At 38.8% G+C, this 20,564-nt stretch overlaps 1 protein-coding gene across 3 annotated transcripts in view; it reads left to right on the top strand.

Annotated features, from left to right (window-relative positions):
• Nucleotides 1-20,564, top strand: part of LRBA (LPS responsive beige-like anchor protein) — a gene marked incomplete at its 3' end in the record, with an annotated part of 428,602 nt that overhangs the window by 74,118 nt on the left and 333,920 nt on the right. For 2 of the 3 annotated variants that reach the window (XM_081999652.1, XM_081999651.1), the window contains exons 22-29: nucleotides 9,890-10,921; nucleotides 11,988-12,163; nucleotides 13,467-13,620; nucleotides 14,023-14,203; nucleotides 15,486-15,613; nucleotides 15,986-16,093; nucleotides 18,662-18,830; nucleotides 19,480-19,918. In XM_081999652.1, coding sequence (XP_081855778.1) covers nucleotides 9,890-10,921; nucleotides 11,988-12,163; nucleotides 13,467-13,620; nucleotides 14,023-14,203; nucleotides 15,486-15,613; nucleotides 15,986-16,093; nucleotides 18,662-18,830; nucleotides 19,480-19,918 — 2,387 coding nt within the window. Of the gene's footprint in view, nucleotides 1-9,889; nucleotides 10,922-11,643; nucleotides 11,734-11,987; nucleotides 12,164-13,466; nucleotides 13,621-14,022; nucleotides 14,204-15,485; nucleotides 15,614-15,985; nucleotides 16,094-18,661; nucleotides 18,831-19,479; nucleotides 19,919-20,564 lie in introns of all 3 variants that reach the window. The other variant, XM_081999650.1, reaches the window with a different exon arrangement.

Below are 20,564 nucleotides of genomic sequence, written 5' to 3'. Positions count from 1 at the left end.
TAATTTTGCATTATCAGCTTTACAGTTGCAAATGCCTTAAGGAAAATAAAAAATGACTTAAGTACATTTAAGGTTCTTCAAGCTAACAGTGGTCTTGTAAATTGTTGCACGCTTGCAGATTCTAATGTTTAATCTTTAATATCTTTATATACTATCTCTGCCTACTTGTATTTAGTAATCATAATTTCTACTTCATTTTGCGTTTTTGTTGATACTGCTTTTGTTAACCTTAGGTGTTTTCTTGTAGGGTGTGTTGTTTGGCTTTGTGAACTTGTGTGCTTCATAAATGCCATGTCATGCAACAGAAGTGTAGGGGAAGAATTGTCCAGTGCCTCCATCATAGTACCACTATTTCTTGGTTTCCTGTCAAACCAAATTACAAATTAATATATTGAGCAGAACTGTTTATACCAGCTTCTTGAAAAGTTGGATTTTACAAAGCAGTATTTCTTAAATTTGTTTTCTTTTTTATACAAATAAGACGACCCTAAACTCAAAATGCATGTTTGAAAAATGTTGTTTTATGTAGCCTGCGTCATTTTATGCATTGCTATTTTAATTTGAATATTATTTTAAAGACAGTATTTAATACATTAAGTATGAATTCAGTTACTCATGTTACTCATGTAATCTTTCTGATGTTCATGGTGGAAGTAGACATTGTATCCTTTTCAAGTGTATTTTGGGTTTTTTGTGTGAGTGTTCTCCTGTAGTTCTGTATTGTCTAATTTTCTTTACCAGTGTGTCTCTTCTTACAGTTCTTGCATTATTCTTAAATCAACGTAGATTCTCATCAGATTGTGCTTGGATTTATTTGCCCATAAGTTTACATTGCCCATCTGTAAAGATAAGTTGTCTGTATTGACCTTCTTGCCATTCTTTTTTTCTTTCTCTTTTTATTTTGTAGTAATGATTAACAATCCTGAAGAGCACAGTTTGGTTTCAAGGGTGTTACTCTGTGATGGCTTCCAAACCATTGTCTATTCCCTGTTTCAGATGAGACTGATTTTGAAGTTATATTGCATCCCTGTACCATACATTGTGTTTTTAACTGTTGACCATAGCTAGGCAAAGATCAACGTGTTGCAAAGTTGGTTGCATCTCCAGCCTATACAGTAGAACTCATACTTGTAACTTTCAACAGTCTTAGTTGGAAAACCAAAACTGCTCAGTTTGTAATTCATGATTCACATGTTAACATTCAAAATTAATACAAATACCTATGGTGCTTATCTGACTTCATATAGGTTATTAGGAAAAACAAAGCATGCAACAGGAAACTCTCCAAAGCGACAAAAGAGAGAAAGTAGCATGGCAAGATTTTGAATAATGAATGAGTAACAAATATATATTGCTAAGAAATACTGGGGGACTTCGCTGAAACAGTGTCTAGTTTTTAGATAGAATTTGTTTTTTTGATGTTTGAATTATAAAAAGCAGGGAGTCTTTATGTCTAGATGAACTTTTCTTCCAGCACTGAAATGTTAAGTGTCTTCAAAATTAAATGAGAAGTTATGATGCGAAGGAAAGAGCTTGGAGGCAGGGGGACTCCGTTGTTCGCAAGGAAATAAGAACTTAAGCTATTAAGCATAACTGAAATCTTGGCCATGGCATGTTTATTAATGAGGCAGTGAAGTTGCTAATGAGGGACCAGAAAATTTGGAGCTTTCAGTAACGTAATATGAAGTATGACATGCACATAACAATCTTGTTAGGATCACGGAGATGTGGTAGGATGGCACCCGTGACTGGAGTGATGGAATGAAGGGATACCAGCTCTTTAGCAAGTACAGACTCAGAAGATGAGGAGTGGGAGTTGCCCTCTATGCGAGAGAGCAGTTGGAGAGCATGGAGCTCTGCCTGGGGATGAATAAGGAGCCAAATGAGAGTTTCTGGATTAGGATTAAAGAAAGGACAAGTAAAGGTGACATTATAGTGGGCGTCTGCTGCAGGCCACATGACCAGGAAGAACAAGCAGATGAGGTCCTCTGCAGGCAGATAGGCGCAACCTCATGTTTGCAGGGCCTGGCCCTCAACAACACAGCAGGACATAGCAATCCAGTCATTGACAACTTCTTCGTTCTCCAAGTGATAGAGGAGTCAACGAGGAGAGGTATTTTGCTGGACCCTCATACTCACCACCAGCAAGGGGCTTGTTGGGAATGTGGAGGTCAAAGGCAGCCTTGGCTGCAATGACCATGAGATGGTGGAGTTCAGGATCCTCAGGGGAGGGAGGAGAGTAAAAGCAAGCTCACAACCCTGGACTTACAGAGAGCAGATTTTGACTTGTTTTCAAGCAAGGTTGATTTAATGCTGTTAACAAGATGATAAATTTGGTTGGTAAGAGAAAATCTGAAGCTGCAATAGGCTTTTGTAAAGGAGGTTGGCTTGGTAGCACACTGGAAAAAAGTCAGCGTCACAGAGAAAGAGTACATCACAGGTTATGTAAGCTGGCGTATTACTAACTGATCATTTTTCCAAACGTTGTTGCCAGCTCTGTAGACTGTGTTCGTGGAGTGGAAAGGGAGAAACCATAAAGCAGGTTGCTTTTTACTCCTGCATGTGAGTTTAATGAGATTTACACTAGAATGATACATGAAAATACGGATGTTCACATTATTAAAGATTTTTTTGAAGAGCTGGAAAGATTGCAGAAGGGGGTCACAGGAAGGATTGTAGTCCTTCAGAATGAAAGCTCATTCTTTTTAGATGGTCCTGTTACTTTTGGGCTTTTAAAAACATTGTTATAGTATGTTAAAGGAAAAAAACCTTTGAAAACATGGTATTTCTTTCACACTGAGGTATTTTTAATAACTCAGAAATGCAGACATAATTAGTGACTAGAAATTGAAGCTAGACTTTCAAAATTAAGAAGGATACTTTTTTCTTTTTAAGATGGTAGAGTACATTTGGAATAAATGATCCAGGGGATGTTTCATCTCTTGTTTTCTAAAACCAAGGCTGAACAATTCTCTGCAAGTTGTCATCCAATTCATGTTACTGGGCTCTGTGTGTAGGAAAGTGGGTTAAAATCAAAGGCTGGGCTAGCTGGTCTGATGTTAGTTTCTGGCCTTAATCTCAGTGATTCCTTTAATCACTTAGGGGGAAAGCAGGTGTAACAGAACTGATGATGTGCTTTTAGAATGCATTTGAACTGACATTCCTTGATGCTTGCAGTTTACTTGAATGAGATTGGTAATTTATCAAAGCACTTATGTAGATAGGGCTGCCAGAACTTGGAACTTTATATTGCTGTTAAAGCTTGTTGTGTTTTGTAAGGACCAGTGTAAGCATCAAGTGTTGTTTGATGAAACTTGCAACACTGTGAATGTGCTCTTTGTGCAAGGTGGATTTAGTAACTGCTAGCCCTGCAAAACATCTCTATGATTTGTTCCATTAAGATTGAATTGTTGCTGTTATTGAAAATGTTCTATGAGTCATGTACTACTGTCCATTGCACTGAAGTTTGAGCACTGAAGAAAAGCATGTTTTGTAACAGGTCCCTCCAGCCACTCTCTTGTGATCACCTTAGTGTCATTGTGCTTATCCCCGTTTGTATTGGGGATGGATGGCAGCAGCAGTAATAGAATTTGACATACATGTCTCCCTCATTTGCCCCTTTCCACAAAAAAAGAAAAGTGCAATTTTCATCTTCATCTCGCTTTGCCTTGGTTCAAGGGAACTAGTGAAACAAGATTTTGAGGCTAGACCCAAGACTTTTTCAATAGTTTTGAAAGCAGTGCCTAACCAGAGTAGAATCCAGGTCTCATACTTGGATGTAGCTTAACAGTATTAAAAAAGTAAGTATGCATTGTAGCTAAAGCCTGCAAATACTTTTGAGGAGTCATTTTCCCCATGCATTTTTCAAATGAATGGCGCAATAAAAAGTCTGCTACTGAAGATAGAAATAAGTAAAGGTAGCTATGTTATCACAGATTTTTCACAGCTATACTTGCATTGTGTACGTAACGCATATACGTATTGTGCGTTAGTGTGCTTTCTGGGAAGTACATGCCGGTTTTGTTGAAATAAACCAACAGTATTTTTGACTGTTGAATGTCTCTTTAGTACTTGTTGGAATAAAACTTTTTTTGTAGTTTTGGAAGTGGAGGGAGCAATGGGGAGAGAGAGAAGAGGGAAAGCTAGCTGGAGATAAGCCCAAGTTGTCAAAATTTCTTCTTCAGAAAAATAATGATTTGACCACAAGCAGCAGCTTTGCCTAACCATGTTATTAAATATTTGCCTAACCACAAATTAAAAGTGCAAAGGAGAGCTTATTAGCATGATCTATTTTAGGTTGCTTTTGACATTCTGACTGTGGTACAGTTCAGGAAGGAAGTATTTCTGAAATAATAATGCCCCCCACATGCTCTATTTAGAAATGCCTTATAACCAAATATTTTATAGATCCATTGTGACAGATGGATGAATTTTCAGTCATTTGTAATCATTTGCACTTTTTTGTTTGTACATAACTGATTTAAAACTAGTATAGGAAGACTTTTTTTTTTTTAAAAAGGAGGAGGAAGATATGCCAGTTCTGTTGCTAGAGATTCAAGTTCCAATTAAATCAACTTGAACAAATAACATGCTTCAGGTCCTGTGTTAGAATACTGCATTGCTCCTACAGTACTTTAATTTATAATTGATTGTTGGAGGAAAATATATGTTAAAAAGCTAATGTTGACAACACAACCTTCCAAGAATACTCTTTTTTACCTTTGTTCTTTCTTTGCTCCTCTCTGATTTGTTAACTATAATTTCTAGTACCTTTTTAACCTGTCAAGTTAGTTTTTGACTTACATGTATCATCTTAAGAGAAAATATTCCTACTGACTAATAGTCACTTTGAATACCATGTACATGGAATTTTTATATGAGATCCAAATGAATGAGTTTAGTATGTAAGAGAATAAGAAAATGTGCATTCATATATTTAGTAAAATGTACTGTTCTGCTTTGTTTATGGAAAATGTTTATGATAAAGAAAACAGTTTTAGAAAAAAACGCCACACCCTTAGTTTTAGCTTATATGTTGGGAAAAAATTGAGAACTAAGCTTCCAGAAAAATAAACACTTCTGTTATAGAAAATAAATCTAAATCCTAAATAGAAAGGTATGGATAAACTAAATTGAATGACAGTGTAATAAAAACTTTAGTTAGTCTAGTGAGATTTTCTTTCAACACACAGCTATTTATTTGGGTAAATTAGTTTTGTCAGTATATATATATGAAGAATTTTTATAACTGGATTTTTTTATATACCTAAAAACAATAATAACTTTTTTCCAGCTCATCTGTAGGAAGGTAGTCTCACTTTAATCAGATTGTGTAGCTGTTCTCATGTGCCTTTCAGACTGGGTGAATAGCATCTGCCAGAGGACCTTTCTATGGTATGATAGAATCTTTGTGTTGAAAGGGACCTTTAAAGGTCATCTAGTCCAACCCCCCTGCCATGAGCAGGGACAGCTTCAGCTAGATCAGGTTGCTCAAAGCCCCATCCAACCTGACCATGAAAGTTTCCAGGGATGGGGCATCTACCATCTCTCTGGGCAACCTGTCCCAGTGTTTCACCACCTTCACTGTGAAAAATTTCTTCCTTGTATCTAGTCGAAATCTGCCCTCTTTTAGTTTAAAACTGTTACACCTTGTCCTATTGCTACAGGCCCTGCTAAAAAGTCTGTCGTCACCTCTCTCATAAGACCCCTTTAAGTACTGGAAGGCTGCAATAAGGTCTCTCTGGAGCCTTCTCTTCTCCAGGCTGAACAACCCCAGCTCCCTCAGCCTGTCCTCATAGGAGAGGTGTTCCATCCCTCTGATCATTTTTGTGGTCCTCCTCTGGACCAGCTCCAGCAGGTCCATGTCTTTCCTGTGCTGAGCGTTCCATAGCTGGTCCCAATACTGCAGGTGGGTACTCACCAGAGAGGAGTAGAGGGGCAGAATCACCTCCCTTGACCTGCTGGCCATGCTTCTTTTGATGCAGCCCAAGATATGGTTGGCTTTCTGGGCTGCGAGTGCACATTGCCGGCTCACATCCATTTTTTCATCCATCAGGACCCCCAAGTGCTTCTCGGCAGGGCTGCTCTCAATCCTTTCGTCCTGCAGCCTGTGCTGATACTGGGGATTGCCCTGACCCAGGTACAGGACTCTGCACTTGGCCTTGTTGAACCTCATGAGGTTCACAAGGGCCTATTCCTTGAGCTTCCCCAGGTCCCTCTGGATGGCATCCCATCTCTCACATGTGTCACCTGCACCACTCAGCATGGTGTCATCTGCAAACTTGCTGAGGGTGCAGTCGATCCCTCTATGTCATTGATGAAGATATTAAAGAGTACTGGTCCCAGTACGGACCCCTAAGGGACAGCACTTGTCACATCTCCATCTGGACATTGAGCCATTGACCAGTACCCTCTGTATGCGACTCATCCACCGAACAGTCCACCCATCAAATCCATATCTCTCCAGTTTAGAGAGAAGGTTGTTGTGGGGGACCATGTTGAAGGCCTTACCAAAGTCCAGATAGATGACATCTGTAGCTCTTCCCTTGTCCATTGATGTGGTCACTCCACCATAGAAGACCACTAGGTTGGTCAGGCAGGACTTACCCTTCGTGATGCCATGCTGGCTGTCTCAACTCACCTCCCTGCCCTCTATCTGCCTAGAAGCATAGCTTCTCGGAGGATCTGTCCCAAGATCTTTCCAGGCACAGAGGTGAGACTGACAGGTTGGTAGTTCCCAGGGTCCTCCTTTCTACCCTTTTTAAAAATGGGTGCGATGTTTCCCTCTTTCCGGTCTCCAGGGACTTCACATGACTGCCAGGACTTTTCAGATATCACATCAACCATATCCTGTTGTGGTTTAGCCCCAGCCGGCAACTAAGCACCACGCAGATGCTCATTCACTCCCCCTCCCGCAGTGGGACGGGGGAGAGAATTAGAAAAAAAAACGTTGTGGGTTGAGATAAACACAGTTTAATAGGACAGAAAGAGAGAAGGAAACAACAATGATAATACCAACAAAGGAATGTACAAGAACAAGTGATGCCCAATACAGCGATTGCTCACCACCTGGCAATTGACAGCCTGTCCCGAGCAGCGATTTCCGCCCCCCAGCCAGCTCCAGTTTATGTACTGGGCATGACGTCGGATGGTAGGGAATATCCCTTTGGCCAGTCTGGGTCAGCTGTCCCGGCTGTGTCCCCTCCCAGCTCCCCGTGCACCCCCAGCCTTCTTGCTAGCAGGCCAGCATGAGAAGCTGGACTGTCCTTGACTGCTTAGCAACAACCCAAAACATCAGCACATTATCAACAGTTTCTCATCCCAAATCCAAAACACAGTCTCGCATTAGCTTCTGTGAAGAAAACCAGCTCTATCCTGGCTGAAACCAGGACAGACTTGCAGCTACATCAGCCAGTTCTCAGGGCTCTGGGATGCATCTCATCAGGTTGCATAGACTTGTGCATGTTCATGTTCCTCAGGTGGTCTCGAACCTGATCTTCTCTTACAGTGGGAGGCTCTTTGCTCCTCCAGTCCCTGTCTTGCAGTCCATCCCCTCGAGAGGTGTGGGAAGAGACACTGCCAGTGAAGACTGAGGCAAAGAAGATGTTGAGTACTGTGGAGTAACAGGACATGGACTCTGGCAGGGTTTCAGGCCAAAGACCTTTATTGCTACAAGTGTCCGCTTTTTATGTAGTTACAGCTCTTTCACGCGCCACAAAATACGTCCTGGTTGGTTACCACACACAGTCCATGCACTTCTCCACAGTCAGGATTCGCTGCCTGCAGGTGTCCACGCACTCCTTTACTTCCTCTTAGCTGTTTACCACAGCTCCTTCTCCTCAAGGCTGAGCCCTGCAGGTGTCCAGCTGTTTACCAGCTTCTCAATGCCACAGCTCCTTCTCCTCAAGGCCGAGCCGTGCAGATCAACGCCACAGCTCCTTCTCCTTAAGGTTGAGCCCTTGCAGGGTGATCCCAACAGAGTACCTCAGCCTTCTCCTTGCCTGTTGTTAACCAGTTTGTCAGTTGTGTTCATTGAGGGAGTACGCATTTTCGACCTTCCTTTTCTGGCTGACGTACCTGTAGAAGCCCTTCTTGTTATTCTTTGCCTCCCTTGCCATGTTCAGCTCCCGCTGTGCCTTGGCTCTCTTGACCTCATCCCTACAAAACTGTGCAGCGTCCCTGTACTCACCCCAGGATACCTGTCCCTGCTTCCACTGCCTGTGCATTCCCTTTTGCCCTTTAGTTTGCCCAGCATGTCTCCACTCAGCCTTGCTGGTCTCTTGCCTTCCTTTCCTGATTTCTTACACCTGGGGATCGAGAGCTCTTGCGCCCTATGGAAAGCATCCTGAAAGACCTGCCAGCTCTGTTCAGCTCCCTTGTCCCTGAGGGCAGTTTCCCAGCGGGTCCTGTTGACTCACTGCCTGAAGAGCTGGAAGGTTGCTTTCCTAAAATTCAGGGTCCTGACTTTACTCTTGGCCTGTCTCATATCCCTCAGGACTGCGAGATCCTCAGTGCATGATCACTGCAGCCCAGGCTGCCTCCAATCTTGACGTTGCCAGTTAGCACACACGCATTTGTGACCCACAGGTCCAGTATGGCATCCCCTCTGGTAGGGCTGTCTGTTACCTGGCGCAGGAAGTTATCCTCCATGCACTCCAGGAGTCTCCTGGATTGCCCCCAGCTTGCTGTGCTGCTTTTCCAGCAGATGACAGAGTGGTTGAAGTCCCCTAGTAGGATAAAGGCCTACGAGTGCGACGCCTCCTGTAGCTGGAGTAGGAAGACTTCATCAATAGACTCCTCTTGGTCATGTGGCCTGTAGTAGACACCAACCACAAGGTTCCCTTTGTTGCCTTGGTCTCTGATTCTTAGCCCTAAGCTTTCGACCTGTTTGTGGCTGTTCCTCAGAGACAGCTCTTCATGCTCTCTCCATTTGTTGATGTAGAGAGCAGCGCTTCCGCTCTTCCTGCCTCACCTGTCTCTTTTGAACAGCCTGTAGCCATCAATAGTCACACTCCAGTTGTGGGATTCGTCCCATGAAGTTTCAGTAATGGCGACCAGGTCATAGCTTTCTAGCAGAACGGTGGCTTCCAGCTCCTCCTGTTTGTTGCCCATGCTGTGTGCATTGGTGTAGAGGCACTTCAGCTGGGCTCTCAGCTGTGTCACCCTCTTAGAGGAACCTCCTTTTAGTTCCTCTGAGGTCTTCATCATTTGGAGGTCCCCAGGATTTTGGCTTCATTAAGTGCTTCTCTCTGCTCTGACTTTGTGGGATTGTATTGTTTTTAGGTAAACTTCTCTAAAGTTTATTTGCCTTTGAGGATTGTTGAGCATACTTAAGGTGCTAAAATGATGTGAAAGCTCAGCTATAGTAAGTGTCCTCCCTTACAAAAAAATTGAGGTTGTCAGCCATCTCAAATATAGTAATTCTATGGATGTTTTGCTGTAGCATTATCTGCATCCTATATAATTACATGAATGCAAGGAGCACAGAAAACTCTTAATTACAGAGGACTGTAACTAGCCTAGGAAATAATGCAAGTAGCAAGTGTTAACTATAAATATTAATCTTCTTTTACTAGAAGTAGTCTTTAAAACTCTGAGTACTTCTAGTAAATATTTAATTTCCTGTCCTTAGGATCAGTCTAGGGTTTTTTGACTCTGGTGTTACTTTTTTTTTATTATTTCTCTTGGCCAGGAATAACAGGTACACTTAAGAAAAACTTGCTTTCAGTTGAAGTGATCTCCAATGTGAAATTATTTCTTATTGTGAGGACAATATGCAATATAAGTTTGTAGTATAACTTTGTGATTTGAGTAATAATTTTTTTTTTTTTTTCAGCAAAACCAGTCATTATGTATAATTTTTAGTGTATTTTCAACTCTGTTCTTTTAGGTAACTTTTGAAATGCACAAAGAGAGTCTTTCTCAAATGTACAGGGAGTACCAAGGGAAAGGAGGTGAAGGGAGTGGAATAAGTTCTTCAACTCCAATTAGAACAATCTCAGGAGTTAGCAAAGAAGCTGAAACCAAGGGAAAGCAACAATGTTTGGAGTTAAAAGATGATGTTACTGCTCCTTCCTGCATTATTGATGATGATGGGGCATGCAGTCCTGAAAAAAGAGAGACAAATACCTTATCAGATGGTGACCAACAAACTCATTCAGTGTCTAATCATAGTGAGGAGTTAGAAGGGGAAGATGAGGTGAGTACACAGGATTTAAAAGCAGTGTCTTGTGTGGAATTTTCTCCAGAACCAGAAGCAATAAAGCCCAGCATTTCAGAAATTAGTACTGGAATAGCTGAAGCAATTGAAGATTCTCTGAGCAAAGCTGATGAGCTTGTGGAAGAAACAGTAGCTGTCACCACTGCTTCTTTAGCAATGCAAACTACTTTGGAAGGAGAAACTCCTGAAAGTCCAAAAAGACTGGAAAAGTCAACAGTAGAGGTGGAAGAGGAAGATGACTTTGTTGATTTGAAAGAGGAAAGTAGTATGCCTTTACCTTCAGAAGAGTTTGCAGAAACAAAGAAGGAACATAGCTCTAATGAAAGCAGAGTGACAAAGCAGGAAAAAGCAATAGAGAAGCAATGTGAATCTGAGCTTTTAAAATCTGAAGATACTGAAGGTGTGAATGGGAAAGAACAAGAACTGACTTCTCTACCAGAAACAGTGAGTTCTGCAGTTCAAGAAGTAGCAACTCAACCAGATTCAGAAGGGAAAAAGAAGCTGGAGAAAGAAAAGATTCTTTTTAGTGAAACCAAAACAGCTGAAGAAAATGCAAATGCACATGTGTCAGAGCCCGCTGGAGCCTCTGACAAAAGAATTGCCAAGCTTGATGCTTCTAGTGTTGCATCAGATACAGAAAAACTGGAACTGAAAGCTAACACATGTCTAGAAGCACCTCTGCGCCCCAGATCCATACCAGAGGTAAATTCTACCTGTCCTTCATCTGTCTAGCTTAAAAATAAGAGGAAGTTCTTATTTTATGAGATTTTTTTAAAAAGTGTGCCCATACACATTTTGGGGATTTTAATGTGCGTGATTTTGTGAGTTATCCAAAGAATGCTTTCAACCCTTGATTAAAATAGCCATGATTCTTACAAATTTGTACTGAGAAATCTCTAAGATTTTATTCTTTGTACGTCCACTTGTGGATGTTGATGGAGACTGAGTATTTGAATAGATGGACACTTCATCTGTGGTGGCACTTCTGTTCTTAAGTTTGAGGAACCGAAAGAAATGTTTATATAGTCTGAGCGGATTTTATTTAGAATGTCTTCTGCTTCTTTGCTCAACCTCCGTTTTACTCTTTTCAGTCTGGTATTTTATAATCTCAACTCTTATAATTATTGAGAAGCAAACATTGCTTGTGAGAAGGAAAAAAAAAAAGCACTAAGTTTCTTTCATATCCTGATGGAACTTGTGAAAATATTTTGTATGCTAGCTACTCTGCAGGAGGTACACTATATATATTTGAAACTATAAAGTTTGATTGTCACTGTATTATGTCAGCCTAGCTTTTTTGTGCAAGTGTAATTTAAAACTGAGCTTCTGTTGCATGCTGCAGTGCTCCACCCCTCTAGTCTTTAGTTTCTAACTCACCTTTTCACGGTTAAATAGTCATGTATCTGAGAACTTCCCTTCTGCAGAGATACCTGCTAATGGAAGCTCTTCATTCTGCACCATTCTTCCTTAAAGGAGGAAAACCACTCTTTACAGCAGCATATACTCCCCCTGTGGTAAGGTTGGGTTGCTGCTTGTGTATGCCTTTATACCAGGTGTGGTAGTGCAGATGTAGACTAGTTTGTAGGCTTGGTATATCCAGTAAATAGCGTTTGTGTAATAGTTTCAGCTTTATTTGTGACCATGTACATGGTCTAAACTTGTTGAATATCTAAAATCTCAGGTCTATTAAGTGCATTTCAGTGTACTCCATGGAAACATTTAATAACCAGATTGTGGGGTTGTTTTTGTCTGCAACCTTTGTATTCAGACCTCAAGGCAGCAAGATTCTTCAGGACAAGAGCTAACTGCTACATCAGATGGGCAGAGAAGAGACTCTAGGTCAACTGTCTTTCGTATTCCTGAGTTTAAGTGGTCACTGATGCATCAGCGCTTGCTCACAGACTTACTTTTTTCCATAGAAACAGATATACAGATGTGGAGAAGGTAAATTTCTGTGCTTTATATGGAATGATCTAGACTGGCATGTCAGTTATAATTAACTTGAGATTTTGTTGAAACTGCATCAGAGTTGCTCCTTGTCTTTGAATTTTCCATATATGGTATTTTACTCATTCAGTAGCCTTACTCATTTTGTGACCTGTACCCAGATATTCTCAGATTTTTTTTAAAGACTCTTTACAGACATAAATGTGTATTGGTTGAGGGCCTGCACATACATTTTTGACTGAAATCCTGCCTACATTTAAGTCAGTGGCAGTCTTGCTTTTCATTTTTATTGGACCATGATTTTCATGTTCCTAATGTATGTAAGGGCCTGCATCTTCTATTAGTATCTAAATATGGACTAAAAAAAAAAAAAAAATCTGTCCCAAATAGTATTTATTCTGCATTTACACAAGCTATGTTGCTGCTTTGGTAGGGTTTTGTGAACACAGAGATATTCTATAATAGGGATCTGGAATGTAGATTCATCAAGATAAATTTAGTTAAAAAACAAAACTTTGAAAACAGTTTTATTATTTTAATAATTTTAAAATTTTTAAATAATTTATTTATTTTATTTTAACATTTTAGTGTTAAGATTTAATACCTTAAATAAGAGTGGTGGCTATTATTAGCTTATAGTAGGTAATGTCAAATTTAAATTTGACATTTAAAATATAGCTGTACTGACATGATAAAAGGGAATGTAAGGATGAAGAAACAGTATTTAAGTGATTAAAACAATTTAAACTGTGGTGAATTTTTGTCTGACTAAGATTTTTAGGATGTCATGAAATTAACCTCTCAGGACATCATCAGATATAGCTAAAATAAACTTTTTAGTTTAGGTTCTGTTTTGAAAATCTATTTCCATGTTTAACAGGATTTTAAGTTTTTGTGTTTTGTTGATTTTAAATTTCTCTGAGAAGCCCTTAGTATTTGCTTTATTTTTCCAAAGATTTAAGTTCAAATGTAGTTCACGCTTACAGGAAACTTTATTGTATTGCCTGATACAGTGACTTTTGCTATAGCAAATAATCATACACTAGCCTATAATGTATCTTGATGATGATGATGAACGCACATCTTTCTGTTTTTAGCAAGCTATGATCCGGCGAGGTTTAAGAACAGAAGTGAAAGGTCGTTTCAGATTTGGGTTAAGGCGGCACATCAAGTTGACCTTTACGGTCATGTGATATTTGCTGCCCTACTGCTAACTGTCTGGTTTTAGTTTTATGAAAGCATAAAGATGCTAAAAATACCACAGAAATAAAGCTGTATTGTGGATGTTTTTTTTGGACAGCCATTCTACAAAAACTGTGATGGACTTTGTGAATAGCAGTGACAATGTCATATTTGTGCACAACACAATTCACCTCATATCTCAAGTGATGGACAACATGATCATGGCTTGTGGTGGTATATTGCCATTGCTTTCTGCTGCCACATCTGCTACTGTAAGAAATCTCATTTTTATTTGAAAATTTAACTCCTCTGGGAGGATGCCTTTCTTTAGTATTAACTATTATATCTGTCCTTTCAAGAAACAGGAATGCATGTGGGATACTTCCACAAGCATCTCTTTTCTCCCTTTGCTACCTCCATGCTTTCCCTAAGATAAATTGGGTGCCTTGCCCTCTTTGCCTGAAAACCTAAAAAGAAGTTGCCTAGCTTAATTGTACCACAGTGGTCTGGAATGAGATTAAATCCCAATACTAATGATTGTTCCTAGAATGTGACTAATTACTACTTTTGAATGTGTCTGAAAATGGACTTCCAGCGTACATTTTTCTTCATTTAAGTTGTAGGAATATCACCTGTGTGTAGAAGTAAATGTTGCTTTCAATTTTTCTGTGTAGCATGAATTGGAGAATATTGAGCCAACTCAAGGACTTTCAGTAGAGGCATCTTTAACATTTCTGCAGAGATTAATCAACCTTGTGGATGTGCTAATTTTTGCAAGCTCTCTTGGTTTCACTGAAATTGAGTCTGAGAAAAATATGTCATCTGGAGGAATTCTGCGACAATGTCTTCGTCTGGGTAAGTAAATAAAACCACATAATAAGCACAGGAGCTTGCTGTTACTAAATAGTTAGCAACTGTTAGGGTTTTTTTCTGTCCTTTTTTTGTTAAATCAAGATTAAATTTAGTCAAAGCAGCACTGGGATATTTTACTATATTACCGTTAGTGTATTCTGCAATGCATATACATGGGATACGTTTCCTCTTGAAAAATTTTAAATAAAATAAATTAAGTTTGGTAGTAGCCTGACTCTTATGGATGCATGTTTTCATTTTATCCATGAAGATAATTCTTTTGCCAAAGTTCCCCAAATAGTCAAGGTTGAGAATATAGCAGCTCTGAGAAAAAGAGATCTTGCACCATATACGAAAACACGAACCTTTACAATACGTGGAAAAGAGGTTTAAATTCTGAGGTCAGTGGATGAAGGTATGGTGGAAACTAGAGATGTAAATTTCTAAAGAGTAAGGTTCAAATTGGGCACTGGTTGTATCCAATATTCTAGTATGTTTGCATCACATTGGATTGAAAGCAAGTGGTCATTACCTAAAAAAGTAATGACTGTTCTGGAAATGAGAACATACAAGATCATAACTAGGTTCAGTTAGTTAATACAGGAGGAGAGTATTCATGCTAGTTGCATGCTGTAAGACTTTTTGTAATGAAAAGTTTAATTTGCATGAGTGCCAGAGCAGCTCCAGAGCCTCAACAGTAACTAGCCTTCCTCTCCCTTTCTAGGCAATTAAAACTTTGTGCAGGTAGAACAAGATTTATGGGATGCAAACAGGTATAGAGGTGGGGTAGTTCTTTTTTCCTTTGAAAATAATATTAGAAACAGGTACAATTGTGAAGCTAAAAAAATAAGTTGTGTAACTTCAGAACATTTAGTCCAAAAGTAACAGAGCATTGTGAAACAAACATTGCCGATTTTTTCACTAGTGTATCATTTGTCTTTCTTCCTTGCTAGTCTGTGAAATCAAGCTGTCTTCACCCTCCCTGCTTCATGGTTGTATGCATGGTAAAATTTCAATGAGGGATGCTAGCTTACTCACTTTTAAGTATCTATTAGATATAGCATACATGATCTAATAGTTTTGTATCAATTATTAGTTATAATTTATTAAATAATTTTGAGCATTGTTTTGTGACTATTTAAAATTTATGGAAGCAAAATACCATTTTACTGATGTGCTTAAACTTTTCAGTTTAAGTAATAAACAGAAATGTATTATACATCTCTAAGGGACACAAACAACACTATTTCCCAGAGTAATTCTTAACATTTCTTTTCCCTTCAAGTATGTGCGGTAGCAGTAAGAAATTGCTTGGAGTGTCAGCAGCATGCACAGATGAAGCCTACTGGAGACGTTGGGAAGAACCAAAAAACAGTGCAGGGTTTTATAGGAACAGGAAAGTCTGCAGCAAAGGCAAGTATAAGACCACATTCAGGAACACAAAAGTCAATGGTTTAATATTACTCTGTACAGAGCGATAGGTTTTCATATTCATACCTGCATCACTGATACTTTAATAGAGCTGAAAGGCATGAATACTGGAAAGTAGTTTTTCCAAGATGTGAATTTAACACTTACACATGTAAACTTCCACAGTGAAATAAATCTGTCACAAGAATTTGCCAGTCTTTTTTTTTCCTTTAAAGATGAAATGCATATTTGATCTTTGTGCCCTAGTTATGACAATATGATGTACAGTGGGTGATTGTACATGCTTAATGATTCTTGGTAGAATGCTTTTAAAAACAGAATCTGAAACAATTGCTTTTTTTTTTTCCCCAATAGAGTCCAGTGGACATTGTGACTGGTGGCATTTCTCCAATACGTGACCATGATAGACTTCTGCAGGATATGGATATTAATCGTCTTCGAGCAGTAGTGTTCAGAGATATAGTAAGTTACGAATATGTTATTTTCTTTGTAGCTAGATTTCTCTGTAGATCTGTTTGCCGAATACTTGCTATGTGTTATGCAGTTTGGCTAAATTGAATTTACAAAACCCGAATACTGCTCGCAGTAATTAGGAGCACATAATACTCTGCAGCTGTTGTAGTGTTTGGGATTGGAAAGAGGGAGAGGTGAAAATTGCTGCCTGATGATCAGGCTCTTTGTGTTCCTAAGAGCTGATTCTCTGGAATTCTGCCTATTGTATATTAAATACGTTGTGTTTAGTACAAATACATACTTTGACATCCTGTACATAGACAAAGTGTTTATGTATAGTATGTATCATAAAGATGTTTATGTATACTTTTTGAAAAATTAGTGTCTTTCTAGCCAATTACAAATTAGAGGTCATCTCTAATTCCTTTACTTCCCCTCAGAGGAACCAGTTTGTGTGCAAGTGCTGTAAATGCATTTGTTTTTTAGTCTTGAATTGACTAAAAATATCTTTGCCCTATGGCAGCAAATTTATAGCTGACATTGAGGAAATTGAGATTGATTGCTTAAAAAAAACAACCAAACCAAAAACCTCTGTAAGCGAATACAGCAGCTGTAATGGGTATGAGTCTTTGGTGGCCACAAGCTTGGACACCAGAACTTATTTTACAATAATTGCACTATTCAGCAAAAATAATGATTTACATAGTGACTTTTGTTCTATCCAGAATTGTGAAGGATCCTTGGGTTTTATCTTTACAGCAATTATTGACTGAAACAACCTTCTAGAAACCCCTACTTCAGTATCAGTGTGGAAAAGACTAACAGAAAGTGAATCTTCCATACTGGTGGCAACTAAAATAATCCTAAAAATGCAATCTTCAAAATCAAGCACACTTTGTGTACTCAAAATTTTTTCTTTAAAAAAAAAATTATACACACACCTCCTCTGCTATTTTTGCATATGTAATCCACCAGGTTTTCTGTTTCACAAATAAATGTGAAATGATGTAGTAAATCTGCTTTTTGGCTGCTGTGTTGAGCTGTGGAGAAAAGGTAAACTTTAAAATAATCTATTTTGGAACAATTTTTAGCGAAGCTGCTTATAATTGCATCTAAATATTTTATGTTTGATTTGCATGCAGTTTCTTACATTGTGTTCAGCACATAGAACTGTGATTGGCATGATTTGAACCTGTATAGGAGGAACTCGGATGGATTCCACTTCAACACCAGTAGTAGTAGTTCCAGTAGTATAGGAACTTTATTTCATGGAGTTCTACAAACATAGCAGAAAAAATAAGAAAGTGCTAATTCACTGGATCACAACTTTATTAAGTATAGTCAGAAACTGTCTTGCAAAAATTCATCTAGCAAGAAAATTCTTTATAATCCTTACCATTGTAGGCAACTTCAATCAATCTAGCACTGTGCTTGCCTGATGCTAACCTGTTATTAGCTTACTGTTTCTGTCTCATTTTATAAAGGTTAAGGATTTGGGTTGAGCCAAGGGAAATACAGGTTGTTTCTTCAGCGTAACAGATAGATCTGGCTGTGTTATCGAGTTCTTACTAGAAAACTTCTCATGAACTTCTCCCAGTATAGCTTATTAAAGAACTTCCATTATTCCTCATGGGATGTGGGGCTTCAATAGGCACTATAATCATGATAAAATGAGCTTTATAGTGTAACTTACTTTCTTGAACTGCTCAGAGGGAGAAATTGAATGCTACCTGAGCCTTTATGTAAATGAGGGATCCCCTCCAACACCAACACCCTTTCTCTTACTGATTGGTCAGGGAGGATCCAAATATTCAGTTCTTCTGTGATCCCAAAGTGGATCTTTTCTTCAAAGGACAGCCAAAGGGGACAGGCTTAGGCTAAATCATAACGTCTAGTCAGATCTGGGACATGGCTCTTTCCTCTGTTTCACTAGGAGTGACTGAGTACTCTGGGGAGGTACCTGGCGTAGTTTATTTTAAGATTTATTTTTAAGATTTTTCTTAAAATTTCTTCACAAAGTTACAGCTGTAAAGCAAATGCATATTTGCCAATTCCTGTTTAAATCGTACGGTACATCCATCTGGACAATCTGGTGATGAAATAAACCCTTAACACTGGTTCTGGAATTTGTTCCAGTTCCTTCATTAATATGTAATAGTTTATAAATGCTTTTACAGTTTTGGGGAGTACGCTTGCCTGGTTGTACTTCACAGCAAATGCTGTTAATATCTTGGCACATTTGAGGAAACGTGATAGAGGAAACACTTGTAAATAAATAAAGGGAACCTAGTCCCTGCACTAATTCGAAGCATGTAGTCAGAACATACGACCTTAGTCAAAGTTGACATATTTATAAATGAAAAATGAAAGGATTAGTGCCACTTGAATACAATTGCTGTATTCCCTAGCTTTATAGGTGAGACAAACTGTGACTAGAGAATATTGTTCTTCCATTGTTGACATATCAACTTACTCTCAGTCTGTTTATGGTAGCGCTGGGCATACTTTACAGAAAAATAAACATGCTGCTGAAATTGTAATGGAAAAATCTGTGTGTGTGTCCTTTTTTTTTTACAGGAGGATAGTAAACAGGCTCAGTTTTTGGCTTTGGCTGTTGTATATTTTATTTCCGTGCTCATGGTTTCGAAATACAGAGATATCCTGGAACCGCAGAATGAAAGACGACCAAACCATAGTCAATCATTCAAGGAATCAGAGAATGAAAATAAAGAAACTTCTGCTACAGGTGAACTATTAATTATTTGGCCAAATGAAATAATGTGGCTTAAGAATCTTAAAATTCTGTAGAAGTCCATGTGAGGTTGTATAAAAATAAGCACATTGTAACCAATTAAATAAACAATATGATAGTATTCAATTTGCCTCCATGTTTGTGTGTACCTCTTCCTGATCTGAGAAGAACTTAATCTCTAGGTTGATTTTGCTGTTTGGAGGTAGTTAATTTCACCGAAATAGAGCTAAGTATTCACTAATGTGTGTTGCAGAAACATTAGTATTTTGTGTAAGCTTAATAATGCAAAACATAGACTGGCAGCTTTTTTGTTTCCATTATAAAACTTCTTTCTCCTATTCTTTAGGGCAATCAGTTAATTTTCATTGTTTGACTGTTGAGTCATTATCTTCTATTTCCTTGTCTCAATTTCTGGATGTTCTAACTTTTCAGGCTTCTCAGGAATTAGAAAGAAATCTTTCTGTTCCAAGTATTCTATTAAATACTTATAGATAATATTAAATCTCTACATAGGCAAGAGGAAATACTTATAGTGTGTAATTCATTTGTCACCTATTGGTATTACTTCTTTAGGACTGCTGTGGTGAATGCAGTTGTGTTAATAATGAACTTAAAATGTGTTTTCTGTTTTTCGAACTAACAGGTGTGGAAAACCCATCTGCTGTTCTCAGTACTTCAGCCTCCACTGAAGATTCAGAAAGTACAGCATCTGTACGAAGAAGGGATTCTGGTCTTGGGGAGGAACCAGCTTCAGGGCAAACAAACAGTTCCGGTAGTGTTGCTGAAGCAGGATCTCTGAATGTCAGTGCAGGTCCAGATGCAATCAGTGAAGTACTATGCACACTCTCATTAGAAGTAAATAAGTCTCAGGAGGGCAGAACTGAGACAGGAACGGAGGATAGTAAGCCTACAACTTCTGTGCCAGCTACAAAAAATGTCAATGTAAAGGACATCCTGAGAAGCTTGGTAAGCGCACCAGCTGATGGGACTGCAGTGGATGCTGCTCTTCTCCCACCAACCTTCCTTGGAGTTCTTGGTGATGGAGCTGCTGAGCAGCCTGTACAGTTCCATTCCTTTGACAGGTAATGTAACTTCTAAAATATTTGGGCTATTTCATTTTGCTTAAGATATCTGTAAGCAACAGAAAAATTCCCATTTCGGTTCACCATATCTCATGTACAATGTCATCTACTACTTAATGTAATGAAGGCACTTTGATTTACAAGGAGAACCTTTGACTATAAAGTCCATTGGCATCACATGGGTTCATCATGAATGATGAATCTGCAATTCATGGGACGCTATGTTATGCTACAAAAGACTGGAAATGAAAAATGGCTGGTGACTGGGTTATCCTTGGAGGTCTTGAAGCCAGCACCTCTTCATAAGAGTTAACTCTTCAGTCTCCATACATGTTACAGCTCAGAAGCAATATGGTAAGAGGGCCAATAAATTGCCTAGAAATGACTGCAAAAGTAAAAAGAAAAGATTAAGGGTGTAAGCTGTTCTTTTGTCTTTCCTGTTCTATTCCTAACTGCAGCACTTGCAGATGAGTACTGCTGTACTGTGCATATTTAGTCAGTTTTAAAGGACTCCAGAAATAAAATGGACATTAAGTAACTTAATGTAAGGATATATAGATTAGCTTGTGTATTGATCACAAAGCTGTATCTGGTTTCTGTGACTGTGGGCCTGCAAAAGAATACTGTTTTAATATTAGTTACAAGT

This window comes from Phaethon aethereus (assembly GCF_964289735.1).
Source record: "Phaethon aethereus genome assembly, chromosome: 4".
In the NCBI taxonomy this organism is placed as follows: Eukaryota; Metazoa; Chordata; class Aves; order Phaethontiformes; family Phaethontidae; genus Phaethon; species Phaethon aethereus.
This window is presented reverse-complemented; position numbering and strand designations above follow the sequence as displayed.